This window comes from Theropithecus gelada, chromosome X (assembly GCF_003255815.1).
Source record: "Theropithecus gelada isolate Dixy chromosome X, Tgel_1.0, whole genome shotgun sequence".
NCBI classification, from domain to species: Eukaryota; Metazoa; Chordata; class Mammalia; order Primates; family Cercopithecidae; genus Theropithecus; species Theropithecus gelada.
Window position 1 is genome coordinate 115,399,562 of NC_037689.1, and position 21,983 is coordinate 115,421,544.

Below are 21,983 nucleotides of genomic sequence, written 5' to 3' on the forward strand. Positions count from 1 at the left end.
AGCATCATGTACTGATCACAGGCATACAGAAACAACAACTTAGATCCTAGGCCTTGAGGAGCTCACTGATAGGTTATATTTATAACAGATAAAATGTATGAATAGAAGAAGCTACTAACTCTGCTTGGGTCAAGAAAAGTTTAACAGAAGTGGTACCATCCATTTAAGATGGATCATATACACCATGGAGTACTACACAGCCATAAAAAATAATGAAATCATGTCCTCTGCAGTAACACGGATACTGCTGGGGGCCATTATCCCAAGTAAATTAAGGCAGAAACAGAAACTGAAATGTCATATGTTCTCACTTATAAGTAGGAGCTAAACATTGGGTACACATGGACAAAAAAATGGAAATAATAAACATCAGGGATTCAAAAAGGAGGAAGGGAGAAATGGGGGAAGGGTTGAAAAACTACCTATTGGGTACTATGTTCACTACTCGAGCAATGGAATCATTAGAAACCCAAACCTCAGCATCACGCAGTATACCCATGTAACAAACTTGCACACGTCCCCCTGAATCTAAAGTAAAAATAAATACTTTTTAAAAAGAAAAAAAGATAGGTCATTATAAATAAATTGAGGTTTACCAGACAGGAAAAGTAAAGTAAGGGCATTCCAGGGAGAGGAAATGTGTACAAACACACTAACATATAAACACACAATATATGTTTAGGGAATAGTGAAAAATCCAAAGCCTTCCAGGTATTTTCCTTGACCCTCTCTCCTACTAACTTTGCCAAGATAATACAGAAGCAAAGATTATATGGCTGAACGGACAAAGAATTGGAGATTGGCAAAGCAATTAGCAGAACAAGAAGGGACCATAAAACTGAAAGTGCTTGGAGAAAATGCTTGTAAATCATGTACCAGATAACGGATTTGTATCTAGAATACATATATATGTAAATATATATATGTAATATAATATAACATATATGTGTGTATGAACTCTTACTACAGAGTAATAAAAAGATAAACAACCCAACTAAAACATGGGTGAAGGATTTCTTTTTCTATTTGTTTTGGTTTGTTTTCTTCTTTCCTGGTGACTTGGCACAGAACAAGAATAAGATTTGTTTTTTCTTCCAGGATCACATACAAATGGCCAAAAGCATTAAAAAAAGATATTCAACATCATCAGCAATCAGGGAAATGCAAATCAAAACTGCTTCACACCTACAGGGATGGCTATAATACTTTTAAAAAGACAGTTAATAAATGCTGGTAAGAATGTGGAGAAATTAAAAACCTCATGCACTGCCAGTGTGAATATAAAATGGTGCAGATACTTTGGAAAACACTGGCAGTTCTTCAAAAAATTAAACAGAATTACCATAGGATCCAGTAATTCCACTCTAAGGTATATATGTCCTCACAGACACTTACACAAGAATATTCATAGCTTTTATTCATAAAAGCCAAAATGTATGAAAAAAGAAATACTTATCAATTAATGAATAGATAAACAAAATATCCAGACAATGGAATATTGTTTGAACACAGAAAGGAAGGAAGCATGTCATATGCCACAATATAGACGAACCTTGAAAACATTATGGTAAGTAATAGAAACAAGTCACAAAAGACCACATATCGTATGATTCCATTTATATGAAATGCTCAGAATAGACAGATCTACAGAAACAGAGAAAAGATAAATGGTTGTTGTATTAATCCATTCTCACACTACTATAAAGAAATACCTGGAACTGATCATTTATGAAGAAAAGAAGTTTAATCAGTTCATCATTCCACAGGCTATACAGGAAGCATGGCTGCGGAAGCCTCAGAAAACGTACAACCATGGCGGAAGGTGAAACAGGCATATCTGACATGGTGAGAACAGGAGGACGAAAGTGAAGGGGGAGGTGCTACACACTTGCAAACAACTAGATCTCTTGAGAACTCACTCACTATCACGAGAAAAGCAAAAGGGAAAATCCACCCTCATGATCCAATTGCCTCCCACGAAGCCCCTCCTCCAACATTGGGGATTACAATTTGACATGAGATTTAGGCAGGGACACAGAGCCAAATCATATAAGTTGCCATATTGAGAAAAGAGTTGGGGGCAAGTGTGGAGTGACTGCTGACAAATATGGGCTTCTTTTTGAGGTGATTATAATGTTCTACAATTGATTGTGGTGACCGTTGCACAATCCTGTGAATATACTGAAAGCCATTGATTTGCACAATAAATGGGTGAATTATATGGTATGTGAATCATATCTCAATAAAGCTATTATTTTAAAAACTGAAGGTGCTAGGAAGGGTATCATTCAATGAATTACCATAGGATAGGACAATAAGAGAAAGATGCTGACAACTTGGTATAATAGGGAGAAGTCAAAGAATAGAAAGTTTCCATGAAAAATAACCACAGATGTAGTAGTAGCCAAGGAGTGAGTGAAATGAAACAATCCTTGATTTTACCAATTACTACTTAAGCTAACCCTAGTTAATCTTTCTTACTTGAGTAAAATTCATTTGCCCTGCTAACTCAGTCATGGGTTATCCTGGAAGTTGTTCAAGATTCTAGGAATCCAAGCCTGTTAGGTATCAAATGACTTTCTAGGAACTTTCTTTGACAGCCTAGTTTGCTGAAGCCATTCAATGGAGATGAGTAACCTGCTAGACCTGCTCAAGCCAACCATTTGCTCAAGCCAACCAGATAGATACCTTATTTGGTATACCCATAACTTCTTTTTTTATTATATATTCACATATTAATACATAATCATTTAATTCATTAACTATTTTCTGTTTTCTTCAATAGTCATCGCAGAAAATAAGTGGCCTCATCCATCTGCCCAATCTTATCCAGTGGGAGACACCATGACTCCTACCCTCACTGCTCTGCTCTGCGTAGGTGGGACTTAAAGAGAAAAAGGAAAGACCCTAGTCTGAGAGGAACCACATCCCATAGCCAGAGCCTGGTCCATTAATGACCCAGGGGCTCAAGAGTTCCCTGTGGTATATCCATAACTTCTGATCAGCTCTATTTCCTGTGAGACCGTCTCCATTTAGCTCAAGTGGAAGGAAAATAAATGAATATTTATTACGCACCTTATTTCCATAAATTGTGACATTTAATCCTCAAATCTCTTACCCAGATTACAAATAAAAAAAGCTGGGCCAGAGAGTATAAATGACATTCCCAAAGTCACATAACTAGCTAATAAGGGGCACGATTAGAATTCTAGTTTTGGCTGAAACCCATGTCCTTCTCACTACAATTAGACAGTGGGTAATCCTGCAGAGTGAGACTTATTACAACAGTTTCTCCCCATGGATCAGTTCCCCTGACAGCTACTTTCAATGCCTTTTGAAGCTGGAGTATGTGTTATTGCTAATTTTAAAACAATGATAACATTTACACATTAAACACTTCTCTAGCTTGTTCTCTTGACAACCACACACCTAAGATTAGATTTAAAAAAATGTTCCCTGTTAGTGCTTGGCCTTAAAAATCGCAATTTGTGAGACCATAATTTTTAATAAACTTTTAAACAGAACATAGAAGGGTTTTAATAGCAATATAGAGTGGTATCTCTATGCTACCACAGGAGACATTGTAACAACATAAAAAATCAGTTGAAGAAAAATTATCTTCAAGTAACACAAAATTTCAGGTTACTTTCATATAACTGTTCTTTCTCAGCCTAGACCAATGAGCTAAGGCATGGCAGAGCTAAGGGCTCTGAGACCCAGCTACACTTGTTTTGTCGGCTGTTATATATTTTTTTTATTACAAAGGTTATGCAGAAAAATATTTCCATTGTAAATAAAAATTAAACACTGTAGGATTTTACAGAGCAAAATATGACAGTATTCCTCAGCTTCCCTAGTGTTTCCCTACCATTTGCTATGCATTCACATTCATATGTATACATATTGTATAACTTTTCTACTGATAAAAAGGATTACATAATACATATTGCCTTATTACATTTCTAACAGCTTTATTGAGATATAATTTGAATACCATACAATTCACCCATTTAAAGTGCACAAATCAATGGTTTTAGTATATTCACAGATATATGCAACAATATCCAGAGTCAACTTTAGAATATTTTTATTACTGCAAAAAGAAACCCTGTACCCTTTAGCTTTCATTCTCATATCCCCCCAATTTCCCTAGCTGTAAGCAACCAATAGTCTACTTTACATCTCTATAGATTTCTTTATTCTGGACATTTCATACAAATGGAATCACATAAAATATGGAATCACAGAAAATATGAACTTTGGTGACTAGCCTCTTTCAATTAGCATAATGTTTTCAAAGTTCATCCATATGATAGCATGTATTAGTACTTCATCTTTTAAAATAGCTGGATCATATTACATTGTATAGATATATCCCATTTTCCCTGTTACTTTTTTTAAATATCTTATATTCTTTCCATTGAATGTGTACAGATATTACTCTTTTTAGTGACTGCACAGTATTGCATGGTTTTGGTGCAACATATTTCATGTAACCATTAACCTACTGATAGATATTTAAGTTATCTCTAATGTTTATCCATTGTAACAATAATTTATAACCTACATAAAATATATAGCGAGAAAAGAAAAGGCCATGACTCTTCGTGGAAGAAGGTCCCACCTCTAGAACAATGGTCTTAAAAGTATGTTCCCTGATCTGCAGCATCATCTAGGAACTTGTTAGAAATGCAAATTCCTGGGCCTTATCCCCAGAGTTTTTGATTCAGAAATTCTGGTTTGGGACCTAGTGTTCAGTGTTTTAACAAGCCCTCCTGATGATTCTGACATGCACTAAAATTTGAGAACCATTGCTCTAAATATCTCTCACTGCACTACAGTGGCAATCATTATTTGGTTTCCAGTAAATTTTAAAAATTAGCAGGACTACAATAATTGGTTTTAACTCCTGACTACTACGGGCATTACATAAGGTAGGAATATAGTAGTGAGTGGGGTATTTCTTATTTTTCTTTAGTGAGAGCACTTTAGTATACCAAAAACACTTCTTCCTCACATACTTTTCCTGTTTGACCCCTTATTCTCTCTTTCCATAACTTGAAAAATCAACAAGTAAACCATTTATACAGCTTTTTTTTGAGCACCTTAAAAATCTATCCTCAGATATATAACAAACAAAAATAGTCAAAGACTCGTTTTCATATATTGGAGGATTAGAGGGATTTTTTTTTTTTTTTTTTATACTTTAAGTTCTGGGATACATGTGCAGAACATGCAGGTTTGTTACATAGGTACACACGTGCCATGGTGGTTTGTTGCACCCATCAACCCATCATCTACATTAGGTATTTCTCCTAATGCTATGCCTCCCCTAGCCCCCCACCCCCTGACAGGCCCTGGTGTGTGACGTTCCCCTCCCTGTGTCCATGTGTTCTCATTGTTCAACTTCCACTTATGAGTGAGAACATGTGGTGTTTGGTTTTCTCTTCTTGTGTTACTTTGCTGAGAATGATGGTTTCCAGCTTCATCCATGTCCTTGCAAAGGACATGAACTCATCCTTTTAATGGCTGCGTATTATTCCATGGTGTCTATGTGCCACATTTTGTTTATCCAGTCTATCATTGATGGGCATGTGGGTTGGTTACAAGTCTTTGCTACTGCGAACAGTGCTGCAATAAACATACATGTGCATGTATCTTTATAGTAGAATGATTTATAAATTCTTTGGGTATATACCCAGTAATGGGATTGTGGGTCAAATGGTATTTCCGGTTCTAGATCCTTGACGAATCACCACACTGTCTTCCACAATGGTTGAACTAATTTATACACCCACCAACAGAGTAAAAGTGTTCCTATTTCTCCACATCCTCTCCAGCATCTGTTGTTTCCTGACTTTTTAATGATCAACATTCTAACTGGCATGAGATGGTACACAATCTCACAATATACAATCATGTCACCTGCAAACAGAGACAATTTAACTTCCTCTCTTCCTATTTGAGTAAACTTTATTTCTTTCTCTCACCTGATTGCCCTGGCCAGAACTTCCAATACTATGTTGAATAGGAGTGGTGATACCATCTCTGTGGTTTTGATTTGCATTTCTCTAATGACCAGTAATCCTGAGCTTTTTTTTTCATATATTTGTTGGCCACATAAATGTCTTTTTTTGAGAAGTGTCTGTTCATATCCTTCACACACTTTTTGATGGGGTGGTTTGTTTTTTTCTTGTAAATTTGTTTAAGTTCTTTGTAGATTCTGGATATTAGCCCTTTGTATGATGGATAGATTGCAAAAATTTTCTCCCATTCTGTAGGATTTCTGTGCACTCTAATGATAGTTTCTTTTGGTGTGCAGAAGCTCTTTAGTTTAATTAGATCCCATTTGTCAGTTTTGGCTTTTGTTGCCATTGCTTTTGGTGTGTTAGTCATCAAGTCTTTGCCGATGCCTATGTCCTGAATGGTATTGCCTAGGTTTTCTTCTAGGATTTTTATAGTTTTAGGTCTTACATTTAAGTCTTTAATCCATCTTGAGTTAATTTTTGTATAAGGTGTAAGGAAGGGGTCCAGTTTCAGTTTTCTGCATATGGCTAGCCAATTTTCCCAACACCATTTATTAAATAGGGAATCCTTTCCCCATTGCTTGTTTTTGTCAGGTTGAACAAAGATCAGACAGTTGTAGAAGCATGGCATTACATCTGAAGCCTCTGTTCTGTTCCATTGGTCTATATATCTGTTTTGGTACCAGTATCATGCTGTTTTGGTTACTGTAACATTGTAGTATAGTTTGAAGTCAGGTAGTGGGATGCCTCCAGCTTTGTTCTTTTTGCTTAGGATTGTCTTGGCTGCACGGGCTCTTTTTTGGTTCCATACGAAATTTAAAGTAGTTTTTTTTTTTTTCTAATTCTGAGAAGAAAGTCAATGGTAGCTTGATGGGGATAGCATTGAATCTATAAATTATGTTGGGTAGTATGTCCATTTTCATGATACTGATTCTTCCTATCCATGAGCACAGAATGTTTTTCCATTTGTTTGTGTCCTCTCTTATTTCCTTGAGCAGCAGTTTGTAGTTCTCCTTGAAGAGGTCCTCCACACCCCTTGTAAGTTGGATTCCTAGGCATTTTATTCTCTTTGTAGCAATTGTGAATGGGAGTTCACTCATGATTTGGCTCTCTGTTTGTCTATTATTGGTGTATAGGGATGCTCGAAATTTTTGCACATTGATTTTGTATCCTGAGACTGCTGAAGTTGCTTATCAGCTTAAGGAGATTTTGGGCTGAGATGATGGGATTTTCTAAATATACAATCATGTCATCTGCAAACAGACAATTTAACTTCCTCTCTTCCTATTTGAAAAAACTTTATATCTTTCTCTTGCCTGATTGCCCTCGCCAGAACTTCCAATACTACGTTGAATAGGAGTAGCGAGAGATGGCATCCTCGTCTTGTGCCAGTTTTCAAAGGGAATGCTTCCAGCTTTTGCCCATTCAGTATGATATTGGCTGTGGGTTTGTCATAAATAGCTCTTATTATTTTGAGATATGTTACATCAATACCTAGTTTATTGAGTGTTTGCAGGATGAAGGTGTGTTGAATTTTGTCGAAGGCCTTTTCTGCATCTATTGAGAAAATCATGTGGTTTTTGTCATTGGTTCTGTTTACGTGATGGATTACATTTTATTGAGGATTTTTGCATCTATGTTGATCAGGGATATCGGCCTGAAATTTTCTTTTTGTGTGTGTGTGTCTCTGCCAGGTTTCGGTATCAGGATGATGCTGGCCTCATAAAATGAGTTAGGGAATATTCCGTCTTTTTCTATTGTTTGGAATAGTTTCAGAAGGAATGGTATCAGCTCTTCTTCGTACCTCTGGTAGAATTTGGCTGTGAATCCATCTGGTCCTGGGCTTTTTTTGGTTGGTAGGCTATTAATTACTGCCTCAATTTCAGAACTTGTTATTGGTCTATTCAGGGATTCGACTTCTTCCTGGTTTAGTCTTGAGAGGGTGTATGTGTCTAGGAATTTACCCATTTCTTCTAGATTTTCTAGATTATTTGCATAGAGGTGTTTGTAGTATTCTCTGATGGTAGTCTATTTCTGTGGGATCAGTGGTGACATCCCCTTTATCATTTCTTATTGTGTCTATTTCATTCTTCTCTCTTTTTTCTTTGTTAGTCTGGCTAGAGGTCTATCTATTTTGTTGATCTTTTCAAAAAACCAGCTCCTGGATTCATTGAGATATTGAAGTGTTCTTCGTGTCTCCATCTCCTTCAGTTCTACTCCGATCTTAGTTATTTCTTGTCTTCTGCTAGGTTTTGAATTTGTTTGCTCTTGCTTCTCTAGTTCTTTTAATTGTGATGTTAGGGTGTCAATTTTAGATCTTTCCTGCTTTCCCTTGTGGGCATTTAGTACTATAAATTTCCCTCTATGCATTGCTTTAAACGTGTCCCAGAGGTTCTGGTATGTTGTGTCTTTGCTCTCATTGGTTTCAAACAACTTATTTATTTCTGCCTTCATTTCGTTATATACCCAGTAGTCATTCAGGAGCAGGTTGTTCAGTTTCCCTATATTTGTACGGTTTTGAGTGAGTTTCTTAATCCTGAGTTCTACTTTAATTGCACTGTGGTCTCAGAGACTGTTTGTTATGATTTCTGTTCTTTTACACTTACTGAGGAGTGTTTCACTTCCAATTATGTGGTCTGTTTTACAATAAGTGTAATGTGGTGCTGAGAAGAATGTATATTCTGTTCATTTGGGATGGAGAGTTCTGTAGATGTCTATTAGGTCTGCTTGGTGCAGAGCTGAGTTCAAGTCCTGAATATCCTTGTTAATTTTCTGTCTCATGAATCTGTCTAATATTGTCAGTGGGGTGCTAAAATGTCCCACTATTATTGTGTGGGAGTCTAAGTCTCTTTATACATCTCCAAGAACTTGCTTAATGAATCTGGGTGCTCCTGTATTAGGTGCATATATATTTAGGATAGTGAGCTCTTCTTGTTGCATTGATCCCTTTACTATTATGTAATGCCCTTCTTTGTCTTTTTTGATCTTTGTTGATTTAAAGTCTGTTTTATCAGAGACTAGGATTGCAACCCCTGCTTGTTTTTTGTTTTCCATTCGCTTGGTAAATATTCTATCCCTTTATTTTGAGCCTATGTGTGTCTTTGCATGTGAGATGGGTCTCCTGAATACAGCACACTGATGGGTCTTGACTCTATCCAATTTGCCAGTCTGTGCCTTTTAATTGGGGCATTTAGCCTGTTTACATTTAAGGTTAATATTGTTATGTGTGAATTTGATCCTGTCATTATGATGCTAGCTAATTATTTTGCCCCTTTATTGATGCAGTTTCTTCATAGTGTCAATGAGCTTTACAATTTGGTATGTTTTTGCAGTGGTTAGTACCGGTTATTTAGTGCTTCCTTCAGGAGCTCTTGTAAGGCAGGCCTGGTAGTGACAAAAACCTCTCAACATTTTCTTGTCTGTAAAGGATTTTGTTTATCCTTTGTTTATGAAGCTTAGTTTGGCTGGATATGAAATTCTGGGTTGAAAATTCTTTTGCTTAAGAATGTTGAATATTGATCCCCACTCTTCTGCCTTGTAGGGTTTCTGCAGAGAGATCTGATGTTAGTCTGAAGGGCTTCCCTTTGTGGGTAACCCGACCTTTCTCTCTGGCTGCCCTTAACATTTTTTCCTTCATTTCAACCTTGGTGAATCTGATGATTATGTGTCTTGGGGTTGCTCTTCTTGAGGAGTATCTTTGTGGCATTCTCTGTATTTCCTGAATTTGAATGTTGGCCTGTCTTGCTAGGTTGGGGAAGTTCTCCTGCAGAATACCTTGAAGAGTATTTTCCAACTTTGTTCCATTCTTCCCGTCAATTTCAGGTACACCAATCTAACTTAGTTTTGGTCTTTTCACATAGTCCCATATTTCTTGGAGGCTTTGTTTGTTTCTTTTCATTCTTTTTTCTCTGATCTTGTCTTCTCACTTTATTTCATTAAGTTGATCTTCAATCTCTGATATTCTTTCTTCTGCTTGATCAATTCGGCTATTGATACTTTTGTATGCTTCACAAAGTTCTCGTGCTGTGTTTTCAGCTCCATCAGGTCATTTATGTTCTTCTCTAAACTGGTTATTCTAGTTAGCAATTCCTATAAACTTTTTTCAAGGTTCTTAGCTTCCTTGCATCGGGTTAGAAAATGCTCCTTTAGCTCGGAAGAGTTTGTTACTACCCACCTTCTGAAGTCTACTTCTGTCAGTTTGTCAAACTTATTCTCTGTCCAGTTTTGTTCCCTTGCTGGCGAGGCGTTGTGATCCTTTGGAGGGGAAAAGGCGTTCTGGTTTTTGGAATTTTCAGCCTTTTTGTGTTGGTTTTTCCTCACCTTTGTGGATTTATCTACCTTTGGTCTTTAATGTTGGTGACTTTCAGATGAAGTTTCTGTGTGGATGTCATTTTTGTTGATGTTGATGCTACTCCTTTCTTCTGTTTGTTAGCTTTCCTTCTAACAGTCAGGCCCCTCTGCTGCAGATCTGCTGGAGGTGCTAGAGGTCCACACCAGACCCTGTTTGGCTGGGTATCACCAGCAGAGGCTCAGTTGGAAATGTAGAAATCACCCACCTCCTGCATTGATCTTGCCAGAAACTGCAGACCAGAGCTGTTCTATTTGGCCATCTTCCCTTTTCCCTACACAGCTTCAAGATGCCAGGAGATGGAAAGATTTTCATTCCTGACTCTCAAATATCTATTGATGATACCCACAGGACAATGAACCTTAGATAGACCTCAGCTCCAATTAGAAACTGAAATACTGGGGAAATGGGATTTTACTGAATTCAAAGATTGAAACTAGAAGGAAATTTAGAGGTATGCTAGTCAAAAGTCACATTTTGGAGAAAAAGAAAATGAAATCTGGTGAAATTACATTTAAACATAGAGGATGCACAGCAAGTTTAAACCTTGTCCCTCATTATATTATATTCTATATACAGCTTTACTATAATGGTTCTTGATCAGGGATATGCATGAAATCCATCTGGGGAGATTTCTTTTAAATATGCATTTAGAAAGACATATTTTCATTATCTTACTAAGAGTAGTAAGAGGATAGTTATATCTTTATAACTATAAAAGATAGTTATAATTTAACTATCTTTAGAAGACATTAATGGACATCCAGTATCATATTGCCCTCTAATTCAGCAACGCCCACAGAAGTCGGAAAATGTCCACAAAGGTCAGAAGTACTTAGGCTTCTAATCCCTGTGCTAAGTAGTTCCAGATTGCTGTGTTTCATGTTGTTTTGGCTTTCTACTGTGTTTCTGTCCCCTGCTTTGATTTTAGTTATTACTTATTGTATGTATCAGAGGGTTTGTATCCAGCAGTCCTAACCTCTACTCCCACAGGTACTACTACCAATGTGAGTTGGGGCACCAAATAAATACAATCTTTAGAACCATTACAAAGATGATAGTAAAACAGGCTGTGAATGAGGAACTAGAAAATTCAGTGTAGGGACCCTGTAATACTTACTTTGACTGCTATGGAATGAAATCAGATATGGTATTCTGTAAGAAAGTGGCATACTGGCAAAACGTCCTTTACACAAACCAAACAAAAAAATTGACTCTGAGGATTTTTTAACCTCAGGAATGTGTGCATTCCTCCACCAAGATTTCTCTCCTGGTTAGTTTTTGTCTTTGTTTCTTTATTTAATAAACTTCATTTTTTATAGCAGTTTTGGGTTCACAGCAAAACTGAGCAAAAAATAGTTACCGTATATTTCCTATTCACACATACACACCCACAACCCCCCCACTTCTGACATCCTGCACCACAAAATCCATGGTGGGTTTTTTAAAGCTACGTAAATACTACCAAAGAGACAGCTTAAATTACCTGTAACACCACAGAACTGTGGGTATTGCTGGTAAAGATGCGTGTAGGTCCTGCCTTGGAAGACTGCAAATGGGATGAGAGGCCCATTTCACTGCCTCCAAGGGACAATTTCATGTGTTGGTCTTCCTCTTCCACAAGAGATCTGAAAGTTTTTTTACATAAGAAAGAAGGGGAAATTAAAACTTGTAAAATTTACAATGAGATCATTTAGAAAAAAAATCAATCACTATTGCAATCATATGACCATGCAATATGGTGAATATTGTTTCACTATATTATATGCTTGTATCACTCTTTATCTTAGAAGAAATGTATATTTGTAAAATGCTTTCCAAGTACAGAAAATACAGATGATAACTGAGAAAGCAACTTAAAAGGTGGTTCAAAATTATAGTCACAGAGTTTTTAGAGGCCACAGTAATTACTGTTGATATTTTACTATTTAGATAGCAATGCCATCAAATTGTGTTGCATATAGTTAAAATTAATTTGGAACACCTAATTTTGAAAAGATAAAAATAATAGCTACCATTTGTTGAATAGTCATTATATAGCAGGTACTTGCCAATAATTTTATACACAGACTAAAGAAGGGTCAGAAACCACTTACCTGGAGTCAAAATGTTATTAAAGTGGTTGGCCCATGGTTTGAATCTAGGTCTAGTCTGATTCCCACTCCAAACCCCCATTAATAAAAGTAAAAGATTAGTTGTGATATATTAATGCATTACTTTCTCTTCTGTTTTTAGTAATAGTTCCAGTCAACCTCAACTGAACAAAATTTTTCACATGAAATAATTTTTCTAACAGTATCTCTCACTTACCAGTTTGGGATTTTTTGTTTTGTTTTGTTTTGTTTTTGTTTTTGTTTTGTTTTGTTTTTTGAGACGGAGTCTCACTCTGTCGCCCAGGCTGGAGTGCAGTGGCCGGATCTCAGCTCACTGCAAGCTCCGCCTCCCGGGTTTATGCCATTCTCCTGCCTCAGCCTCCCGAATAGCTGGGACTGCAGGCGCCCGCCACCTCGCCCGGCTAGTTTTTTGTATTTTTTAGTAGAGACGGGGTTTCACCGTGTTAGCCAGGATGGTCTCGATCTCCTGACCTCGTGATCCACCCGTCTCGGCCTCCCAAAGTGCTGGGATTACAGGCTTGAGCCACCGCGCCCGGCCGGGATTGTTAAATAGCTACAATCTAGTCACATTTCCACCTTTTCAAAGAAATGAATACTAAAAATATAAATACAGACAATTCTGTATTTGCATATATTGCAGTAACAATATTTTCAAGGGGCATAAGTAAGAGGGGGGAGAAACTTAGTCAATAGGTCACTTAGTTGCAAAAAGAATATGACAATACATTTGGCAGTTTAAAAATCTCAGTTAGGTTATACTAAAAATGGGCCATTATTAACAACCTTTCATCATTTCGTAGAAGAGATCTTGTGTTTCTCCATAGGTATACATTGCTAAAACAGTCTCTGGATCACCTGCCTAAGAGTGGGGAGCCCATGGCTCATGAATTTGGTTCTGCATTTATAATATAGACTGCTAAAAAGACTGCTAAAGTAGACATTAGGAAAAAAGGAGAGCAGATTTTCAAGCGCTGGAACGCTTCATCTTTTCTATAATTTCCTCAATTTTGGATTATTTGCTTTTCTAACTGTCTAATTGAGCTATCCAATATCAGAAAGGTTTCACCTTTTTTTCCTATGATACCTATAACCCCAAGTTGATCAGTTTTAACAAGAAAAAGACTATACTAAAGATTCTACTTTTTGAATTATGACAACAACCAAGTGGTTTTAAGTCTTGCAATAATTAGCGAAAATTCTGGCTTTAAGGGTGACATCAATTCTTCTTAATGATATTAGAGCCATAGTATAACCAAAAATGAATTAATAATACATAACCATGTTTAATTCAATTCTGATAGATATTTAATAAAGAAGAGAATTTAAGTAAGATTTTAAAAAGCATAAAAGAAAATGGATATAGCCTTCCACCAGAGCATCAGAAATAGCTTTAAAGAGAATTAAGTTATATTTATGATATATAGCACACACACACACACACACACTTTTAAACAACTTTTGTGGACAGGCATTTAAAATTACAGAATCAATTGGAAAAGTCAGAAATTGATTGATGGTGACTGGTATCCCTAACCAGAAAATGTCTATTCATCCAGATTATATTAATAGGATATTCAAGCAGACTGTTTTATTAGTTTCTGTATTCCCTGCACAGAGCCTGGCATGAGAGACTTAATATATGTCCTCTGAATGAATACAGAATCTTCTTTCTGTAGATCATTCCAAAGACATTTCTTTATTATGCAGTGCTTAAATGACCATCAATTTTATAAAACCATCAATTCTTATAAAACCACAGATGTAAAAGAGATAGGAGTAAAGCTGAATTCACATTGCCAAAATGACATATGCTGGAAATTGCTTTTTTGAGTAAACTACACATAACAACTTGTTTACTTTGTCATTTGTCTCTTGCTCTTAAAAACAGAAAGCAAAAAGTGAAAATGCAGCCCTTTCTTGCCAATATAATATACTTGCCTTTTTAATTAATTACTTCAAAAGCTGAAGAAACCTGGACTAAAATTATCTTTTTCATGATGTTTTATCAGTATCTTCTGACTTTTTAACATTCAAAACACTCCCTACTAATTTCTGCATTGGTAACAGTACATGCCATGTTAACCTTCTTAGCAGATTCAATATTCCCATCTATCTCCCCTTTATTAAGTTTATTGATTGAAAGTGAAGCACACTGCTCTTCAACATTGCAAAGAGGTAACACTTCTCTGCAAACCTCAAGCCACAATTATATCAATCTATACTTAAAGGAATGATTATCTGAGTAATGCCAAGAAAAAAAAATAACAGTTTTTAATCTGATGTTTTTTCAACTCATACGGTTAAATACAATATACATACAAGTCATTCCCAATGTGGGCAGGGGGAGCAGGAGGCATTTTGCCCCTCCTCCCACCCCCATGATTCGTAATGTCTACAGACATTTTTCACTGTCACAACTGGGGATGCTGCTAAACATCTTACAAAACACAGGACAGTTCTCTAGGTCAAAGCTGTTCTCAGGCAAAAAAGTCAAGTGCCAAAGGTGAGAAATCCTAATATAGAGGAATTTACTGTCTCGTGAAAATTTTTCTCAAGCAATTTCATGACTTAAATAATTTCCCCATCATAGGGTTGAATCCATGAGGTAATGCTAGCAATATGAAACACAGCAGGATTATTAATTACCACTAATTCTTCCAAGGCTACCTAACAGAGTACCTCTGCTCTCCACAGGTCTATCACTTTGAAAATTCAAGTCTAAGAATAAATAAGTAGATAATGGCTTTGAAGTTTATAAGAAAATTATGCAGCAAAGCTTTTGTTTTACATAAGCCCATGTAAGAATAATAATTTCCTAAATCTGCATAAAACAGTTGTTATTTGGATCCACTTTTACATGTTAAGTTAGAATCTGGCAAATTCTGTCTAAATAGTCCCATTTCACCAACCCTATAAAATTATTCATGGGAGAGACTATATTAACCAATTTTGTTTCTCAACATTAAATCTCTCTTTTCCCTACAATATTATAGTCTGTATATTGCTTGCATGCCACCCCCGGCCTACCCCATCACCACAGCACACATCTTATTCTTGAAACAATGGCCAACCATAAACCTCAAGAGCAATCTTTCACGAAGAATCGCTCAACCATGCTTGCTCAAAGAAAACAACTACTTTTTTGATGAGTATTAGCTTAGAGATGGAGGCACTGTCTGATCATTTTACTGAAAGCCTTGTAAACGTGGTCAAACCAAACATACACAGACTGTGGCATTTCTCTGCACTGCATTTAAAGACAAAGGGAAAAAAAGTCTCAGCCATTGTCATATGTTAACAAAGGGCTGCCAACACTGTAATCTTGCCTCGAAATGTCCACATATTTAAAATTACCCGAAGGTTAAACATGTAAGTGATATGAGCACACAATTCACAAAGATCAAGGTACAAATGGTTAGCAGATAGAAAAATGTTCAACCTCATCAGTATTCCAGAATATGCAAATTAACACAAAGATTCTATCTTTAAACCTGCAAAATTATCAGAGTACAAGATATACTCTCAAAATTGCTAGTGCAAACATGTAATAAACTCCTACTACTGTCTGCATAGAATTGTTCATCCAAATGGATTTTTTCAAAGGAAATTTAAAACTCGCTAAATGGACAAATGTGGTTTTTTTAATAGCAAGCAACATGACAATGAAGAATTGTGTCCTGGTATCTATGTCCTGGTAGGTAGGCCACAGCAAGAGTGTTCTGCTGATCTGATTTAAATGTGTTTTCTTCAATGAATCCCTCTGTAGAGGTTTAATTTGGAAGAAGTTCTATAGAAAACCATGTACTCTTATAATTCATTATAGTAAACATGTTTGTTGGAATGCTATATGGGGAACGAGAAAGCACCTCTTAATTGCATCATTTGGCTCAAAATCTACAAATAATCTTCCAATGCTCCTCAATCTCCATACCTAAATAAATCCCATGAAAATCCACTGAAACCAGTACCATTGTGTTTAAAAAATAAGATATCATCTTGATAAATTATAAAATATGTACCTCAATTTCTTGGTTTCTACCATTGCAAATAGCAGTTCATGTTATACAGAAACCCAGGTGTGGTCAAATTTCATTGTCAAGGAAAAGGGAACATTTTAGTGCTTCTTGAAATTATTATCATGAAAACACAATAAAAACACTTAATTTTTCTTGGTAGAGAGGTTATGTGTGCTAACTCATGCATTGGTACATTAATGTCTAGCTCACATCAAATAAAAAGCCACATCTTGATACTGCTATGAATAAAAGATTGTCCTCTACACTTTCCTGTACTATTTGTAATTTCTGAGGGGAAAAAAGAAGAATTAGAGAAAAGCTAGAAAGGTAAAAGTATATGAACAACACTTTTCTATTTAGTTCCCTCATTTGTTTCATAGTGCTTCACTTGCCATCATTTCATTACCAAAAAAGGTTAAATCTAACAATATATTCTAAAAATTCAATTTCACTGCAACAAAAGAATGAAAGTCCCAGGCCGGGCATGGTGGCTCACGCCGGTAATCCCAGCACTTTGGGAGGCCAAGGCGGGCAGATCACCTGAGGTCAGGAGTTCGAGACCAGCCCAGACAATATGGTAAAACCCTGTCTCCACTAAAAACACAAAAATTAGCCGTGCACAGTGGCAGGCGCCTGTAATCCTAGCTACTCAGGAGGCTGAGACAGGGGAATTGCTTGAACCTGGGCAGGGGAAGGTGCAGTGAGCCGAGACGGCGCCACTGCACTCCAGCCTGGGTGACACAATGAAACTCCGCCTAAAAAAAAAGTCTCTTGCATTAGTGTCAAAAGTATAACATAGATATTTGAAGTTCCCAGATTAATAATATTACCTTAACTAAAGTTAGTGTCAGTGGGTTGGTACACAGGAACAATAACAATAACAAAACAAAATGAAAACAAAAACAAGAAAGCTATGAATGGTTTAACAATACAACAAAACAGGTTGGTTAATCAAGGCACTGACTATGCACTACCCAATCCCCAGGAAAATAAAATACATATTGCTCACATTCACAATTTAAAAAGAAAATCAAGAAAACGGTTTTCTTCAAAGTACTTTCCATCCATTTGCTTTTCTGCTCTGAAACAGAGAAGTGTCTGCTAGCAGCAGCATTTGCTAAATGAAACATTTCTTGTGATAAAGTTGCATGGCAGGTGGAGAAGAAATTTCACCACCTGTTCTCATACTCATTTGAATTTCAGGGCTAAATCTGTCAAGGTATTTCCTTCCACCCTTGAGAAATAAATTAAAAACTTAAGATGGTAGAAGCCATTTCCCATTGGCTTTTCAAGATAGAGTCAAAGTATTCATACTGCATTGAATTTTAAAGATATTAATAGCTTTTCTACTCCTCTCTTTCTCCACATTTCCCAAACAAAAGCCGAATGATATCACACAAGTTTGAGTGTACACATACTCAACTTTCATTACGAAGAAAAGGAACATGTTTTGAAAAAAACCGGGAACAAAATTTCCAACTCATGAAGTAAACTAATGTATATAAACTAAGCCTGGCATTTTTGTTGAAAAAAATAAAAACTTAAAATTTCAAATATTGAAAGATTTGTCCCCCAAGTAAAATGTCATTTACAGTATCATTACACAAAGAAATTATAAATATCACAGCAACTTCACTCTCTTTTTTCTTTTTCAAATACCAACAAGAGTGAGCTTGAAAGTAATATCTATGGCCGGGCGCGGTGGCTCAAGCCTGTAATCCCAGCACTTTGGGAGGCCGAGACGGGTGGATCACGAGGTCAGGAGATCGAGACCATCCTGGCTAACACGGTGAAACCCCGTCTCTACTAAGAAATATAAAAAACTAGCCGGGCGAGGTGGCGGGCGCCTGTAGTCCCAGCTACTCGGGAGGCTGAGGCCGGAGAATGGCGGGAACCCGGGAGGCGGAGCTTGCAGTGAGCTGAGATCCGGCCACTGCACTCCAGCCTGGGCTACAGAGCGAGACTCCATCTCAAAAAAAAAAAAAAAAAAAAAAAGAAAGTAATATCTATTAATAAGGCATAAATTAATTGTTGTTTAAAGAATATATCTTCTTAATGAGGTGTTTGCCTGAAAGGAATCAAGAAAGATAAAGCTTTTGTTAGTTATTTGTAGTTTTTTTAATGACATAAATATATTATCATCTACTTGAAATCATTTCACTAATGGAACTCTTTAGTTACAGATGAGATTTTATAAAATAGCTGCTATCTTTCCAAGGCTATAAGAAGCTATTGCGGCCGGGCGCGGTGGCTCAACCCTGTAATCCCAGCACTTTGGGAGGCCGAGGCGGGTGGATCACGAGGTCAGGAGATCGAGACCATCCTGGCTAACATGGGGAAACCCCGTCTCTACTAAAAATACAAAAAACTAGCCGGGCGTGGTGGCGGGCGCCTGTAGTCCCAGCTACTCGGAGGCTGAGGCAGGAGAATGGCGTAAACCCGAGAGGCGGAGCTTGCAGTGAGCCGAGATCGCGCCACTGCACTCCAGCCTGGGTGACACAGCGAGACTCCGTCTCAAAAAAAAAAAAGAAGCTATTGCACGGGCTATAAAAAGCTATTGCACAGGCTTCTTATATGCATGTCTGTCACATTTAAAATAGAATCATATTAATAAATAGCTTATGTCTGTTTTTAACATAGGAATAAGATCGTTTACCCAGCACCTGCTGTGTACAAAGCACTGTACCAGGCACATTCTAGTATCCTACTTAATCCTTGTAATAATCTCATTTAAAGACAGGGAACTGAAGCTTGGAGAGTTTAAGGCCTCACCATGAGTCTGGTAACTATGATTTGAACCCACATCTGAATTGAGAGCCCACATTGTTCCCATTTATACCAAGCCTAAAAAATTAAAAATAGCAGACAGTAGAGGCGATAAGTCACTTAGCATTTCAATGCTTAATTTATAAGCACAAGGAGGATATCAGAGAGATACATTCTGTCATAGGCAAGTAATTTTCTGGTTTAATTAATTCAATCTGAAGATCACTTACTTTTACCATTCTATTTCCATAAAAACAATACCAACACTAAAAATCTTTCATGCTATTGTCCCAACACATATGGGGTAGGGAGGTAGTAAATCCTAGAAAATAACTCAGATGAAATTTGGGGAGAATTTCACACGCTGATATCAACATTTAAAACAACAGATTCTGAACTCTAATGCCAACCATCACAATAACAGATATAACACTATGACGTAGATAAGGGAATTGGGCTAGACAAATGATACTCCATTAGATAACTGTAACAGGATGAAAGTTAATTACCCAAATCAAAAGGCATTTCCACTGAATATCTCAATCTTGTCCTTAAAGAACTTCAAAAGTAATATTTGCTCCCTCTACTTACCATATTTCAAGATTCTAGTATCCCTTCGTCTTTTAAAATTTATGTACCAGTTAAACTGCATCATGCCTAATTCATCTTGACCAAAAATGTTTTCTATTTAGAAAGCTTAGTTTATATATTATTTCTCATTCTCCACATTTCTTATATTTGTGTGAAAGCAAGATAAGTAGATGGGTAGATTGGTAGGTAGATGGATGGATGGAAGGATGAATGGATGGATGGATGGATAAATGGATACATGGATGGATGAATGGTAGGTAGATAGGGTATGTAAGAATCCATTATATTTTCTGAATGAGATAATTATTTTATTTCTAATGAAGTAATTTAAAAATAATTAGAAGAATGAATTTCTAAATGTTGATTCCATACCTTCTATACAAACAAGTGAATTCAAATCTTCCTTGCTTGTATAAAACCACATAGGTGAAGGAATGCACATGTAGTAATGGTGGTAGGGAGATGGCAATATGTAGAAGTGGGATGGGAGAAACAGCATGTGCTCCCATCACTGTCAGGAGTCCCCTTCCCAGTGTACAGAGGAAATAGTTACAATCCTCTGGTGAAGCATAGGCCCTCTGGAAGGACGCTTCGCCCTACAGCTAGCACTGCCCTTTGAGAAGTCTCTATATCTGTAGCAGTGAGCTTGCCTTCTCTTTCTTTAACCCAAAAATGAAGAAACTGGAATGGGTATTCCAATCCCTTCAGTGCCCAGGCCAATTTTCTAGGAGCTTTGCTTCCAGAGGATTTGTTAACCAAGGTGTCATTTTACTCCCGTTATCTGTAGCTCATCAACTTTAAAATTTGACTATTTTGCTAAGGTGCATTAAAATCAAAAAGCATGTTAAGAAAGAATTGTGTTTCACCTCCCTAAGATTTTTATTAAATATTCAAACATCTGAGTTACCCAATTTTAGCGTTTATTATTAAAGCAGATTCTACAAACGCAAAACCAATTAAAAATAACTGAGACAAATCTATTTGGGAACAGGAGACTCATTAATCAACTGCTAAAAGGTGGTGAAAATCCTATCCTTTTCTGAATTTCCCAGTTCTATTCAACTTCACAAAGTCAATAATTCATGACCAGGTCTTAAGAGAATGTTTATTTATCTTTTAAAGGGAAACATGAAAAAAACTAAGAGTAAGACTCACAAAGTAATAACCGTTGCATTCCATGTTATAAGAAATATAGCTGGCAGCCCTAAGAGTCCCAATGACTCTATGTATTTAAAGCCCATAATAAATTTACCAAATCTCAGTCTTGACTTTTTTAATGGCCTGGAGTCATCTCTAATTATTTCAATGAATGTAGGAAAAAATCAGTATCAAATCAATCATACGTTTTCAATATGACAGCCAGTATTTTTTTTTTTTTTTTTTTTTTTTGAGACGGAGTCTCGCTCTGTCGCCCAGGCTGGAGTGCAGTGGCCGGATCTCAGCTCACTGCAAGCTCCGCCTCCCGGGTTCCCGCCATTCTCCTGCCTCAGCCTCCCGAGTAGCTGGGACTACAGGCGCCGCCACCTCGCCCGGCTAATTTTTTTGTGTTTTTTTTAGTAGAGACGGGGTTTCGCCGGGTTAGCCAGGATGGTCTCGATCTCCTGACCTTGTGATCCGCCCGTCTCGGCCTCCCAAAGTGCTGGGATTACAGGCTTGAGCCACCGCGCCCGGCTGACAGCCAGTATTTTTAAGACAGGGGAGAATAATACAAAAAAAGAAGACAGGCTCTCAACCTAATGAGTCTGGGAATCACTCTTAGGATAGTTCTTTCAAGTGCATCACAGATATGGGGCTCAAGGGAAGCAAAGACTCTAATTTAAGTATCATTTTTCGACATTAAAGTTATTGTCCCTTTTCTGCATATCTGCCTCATCATTAAGGGTTTTTTCCCACAAAATTTTGTTACAAGACTTCAACTTACCCCTTTTGCACTATGCTTCCCATAAATAAACATATCCATTGCTGGCCATAAGCTCTCAGGTTGTTAGGAGATGCAAAAAGTCTTTACTGTTACTTACAGCCCCCTCACCTATCTACATATTTAGTTATCATACTCTAAGAGTACATATGTGGTCTTTAACTCTAGAACTGGTTCCTGGTTTTTATCCTAAAATGTTTTAGA

General features: G+C 37.0%; 1 protein-coding gene across 5 annotated transcripts in view; it reads right to left on the minus strand.

Annotated features, from left to right (window-relative positions):
* The window catches only part of KLHL13 (kelch like family member 13), a 201,843-nt gene that overhangs the window by 36,507 nt on the left and 143,353 nt on the right, over positions 1-21,983 (minus strand). For all 5 annotated transcript variants that reach the window (XM_025373411.1, XM_025373410.1, XM_025373412.1 and 2 more), the window contains one exon: positions 11,861-12,002. In XM_025373411.1, coding sequence (XP_025229196.1) covers positions 11,861-12,002 — 142 coding nt within the window. The remainder of the gene's footprint in view (positions 1-11,860; positions 12,003-21,983) is intronic.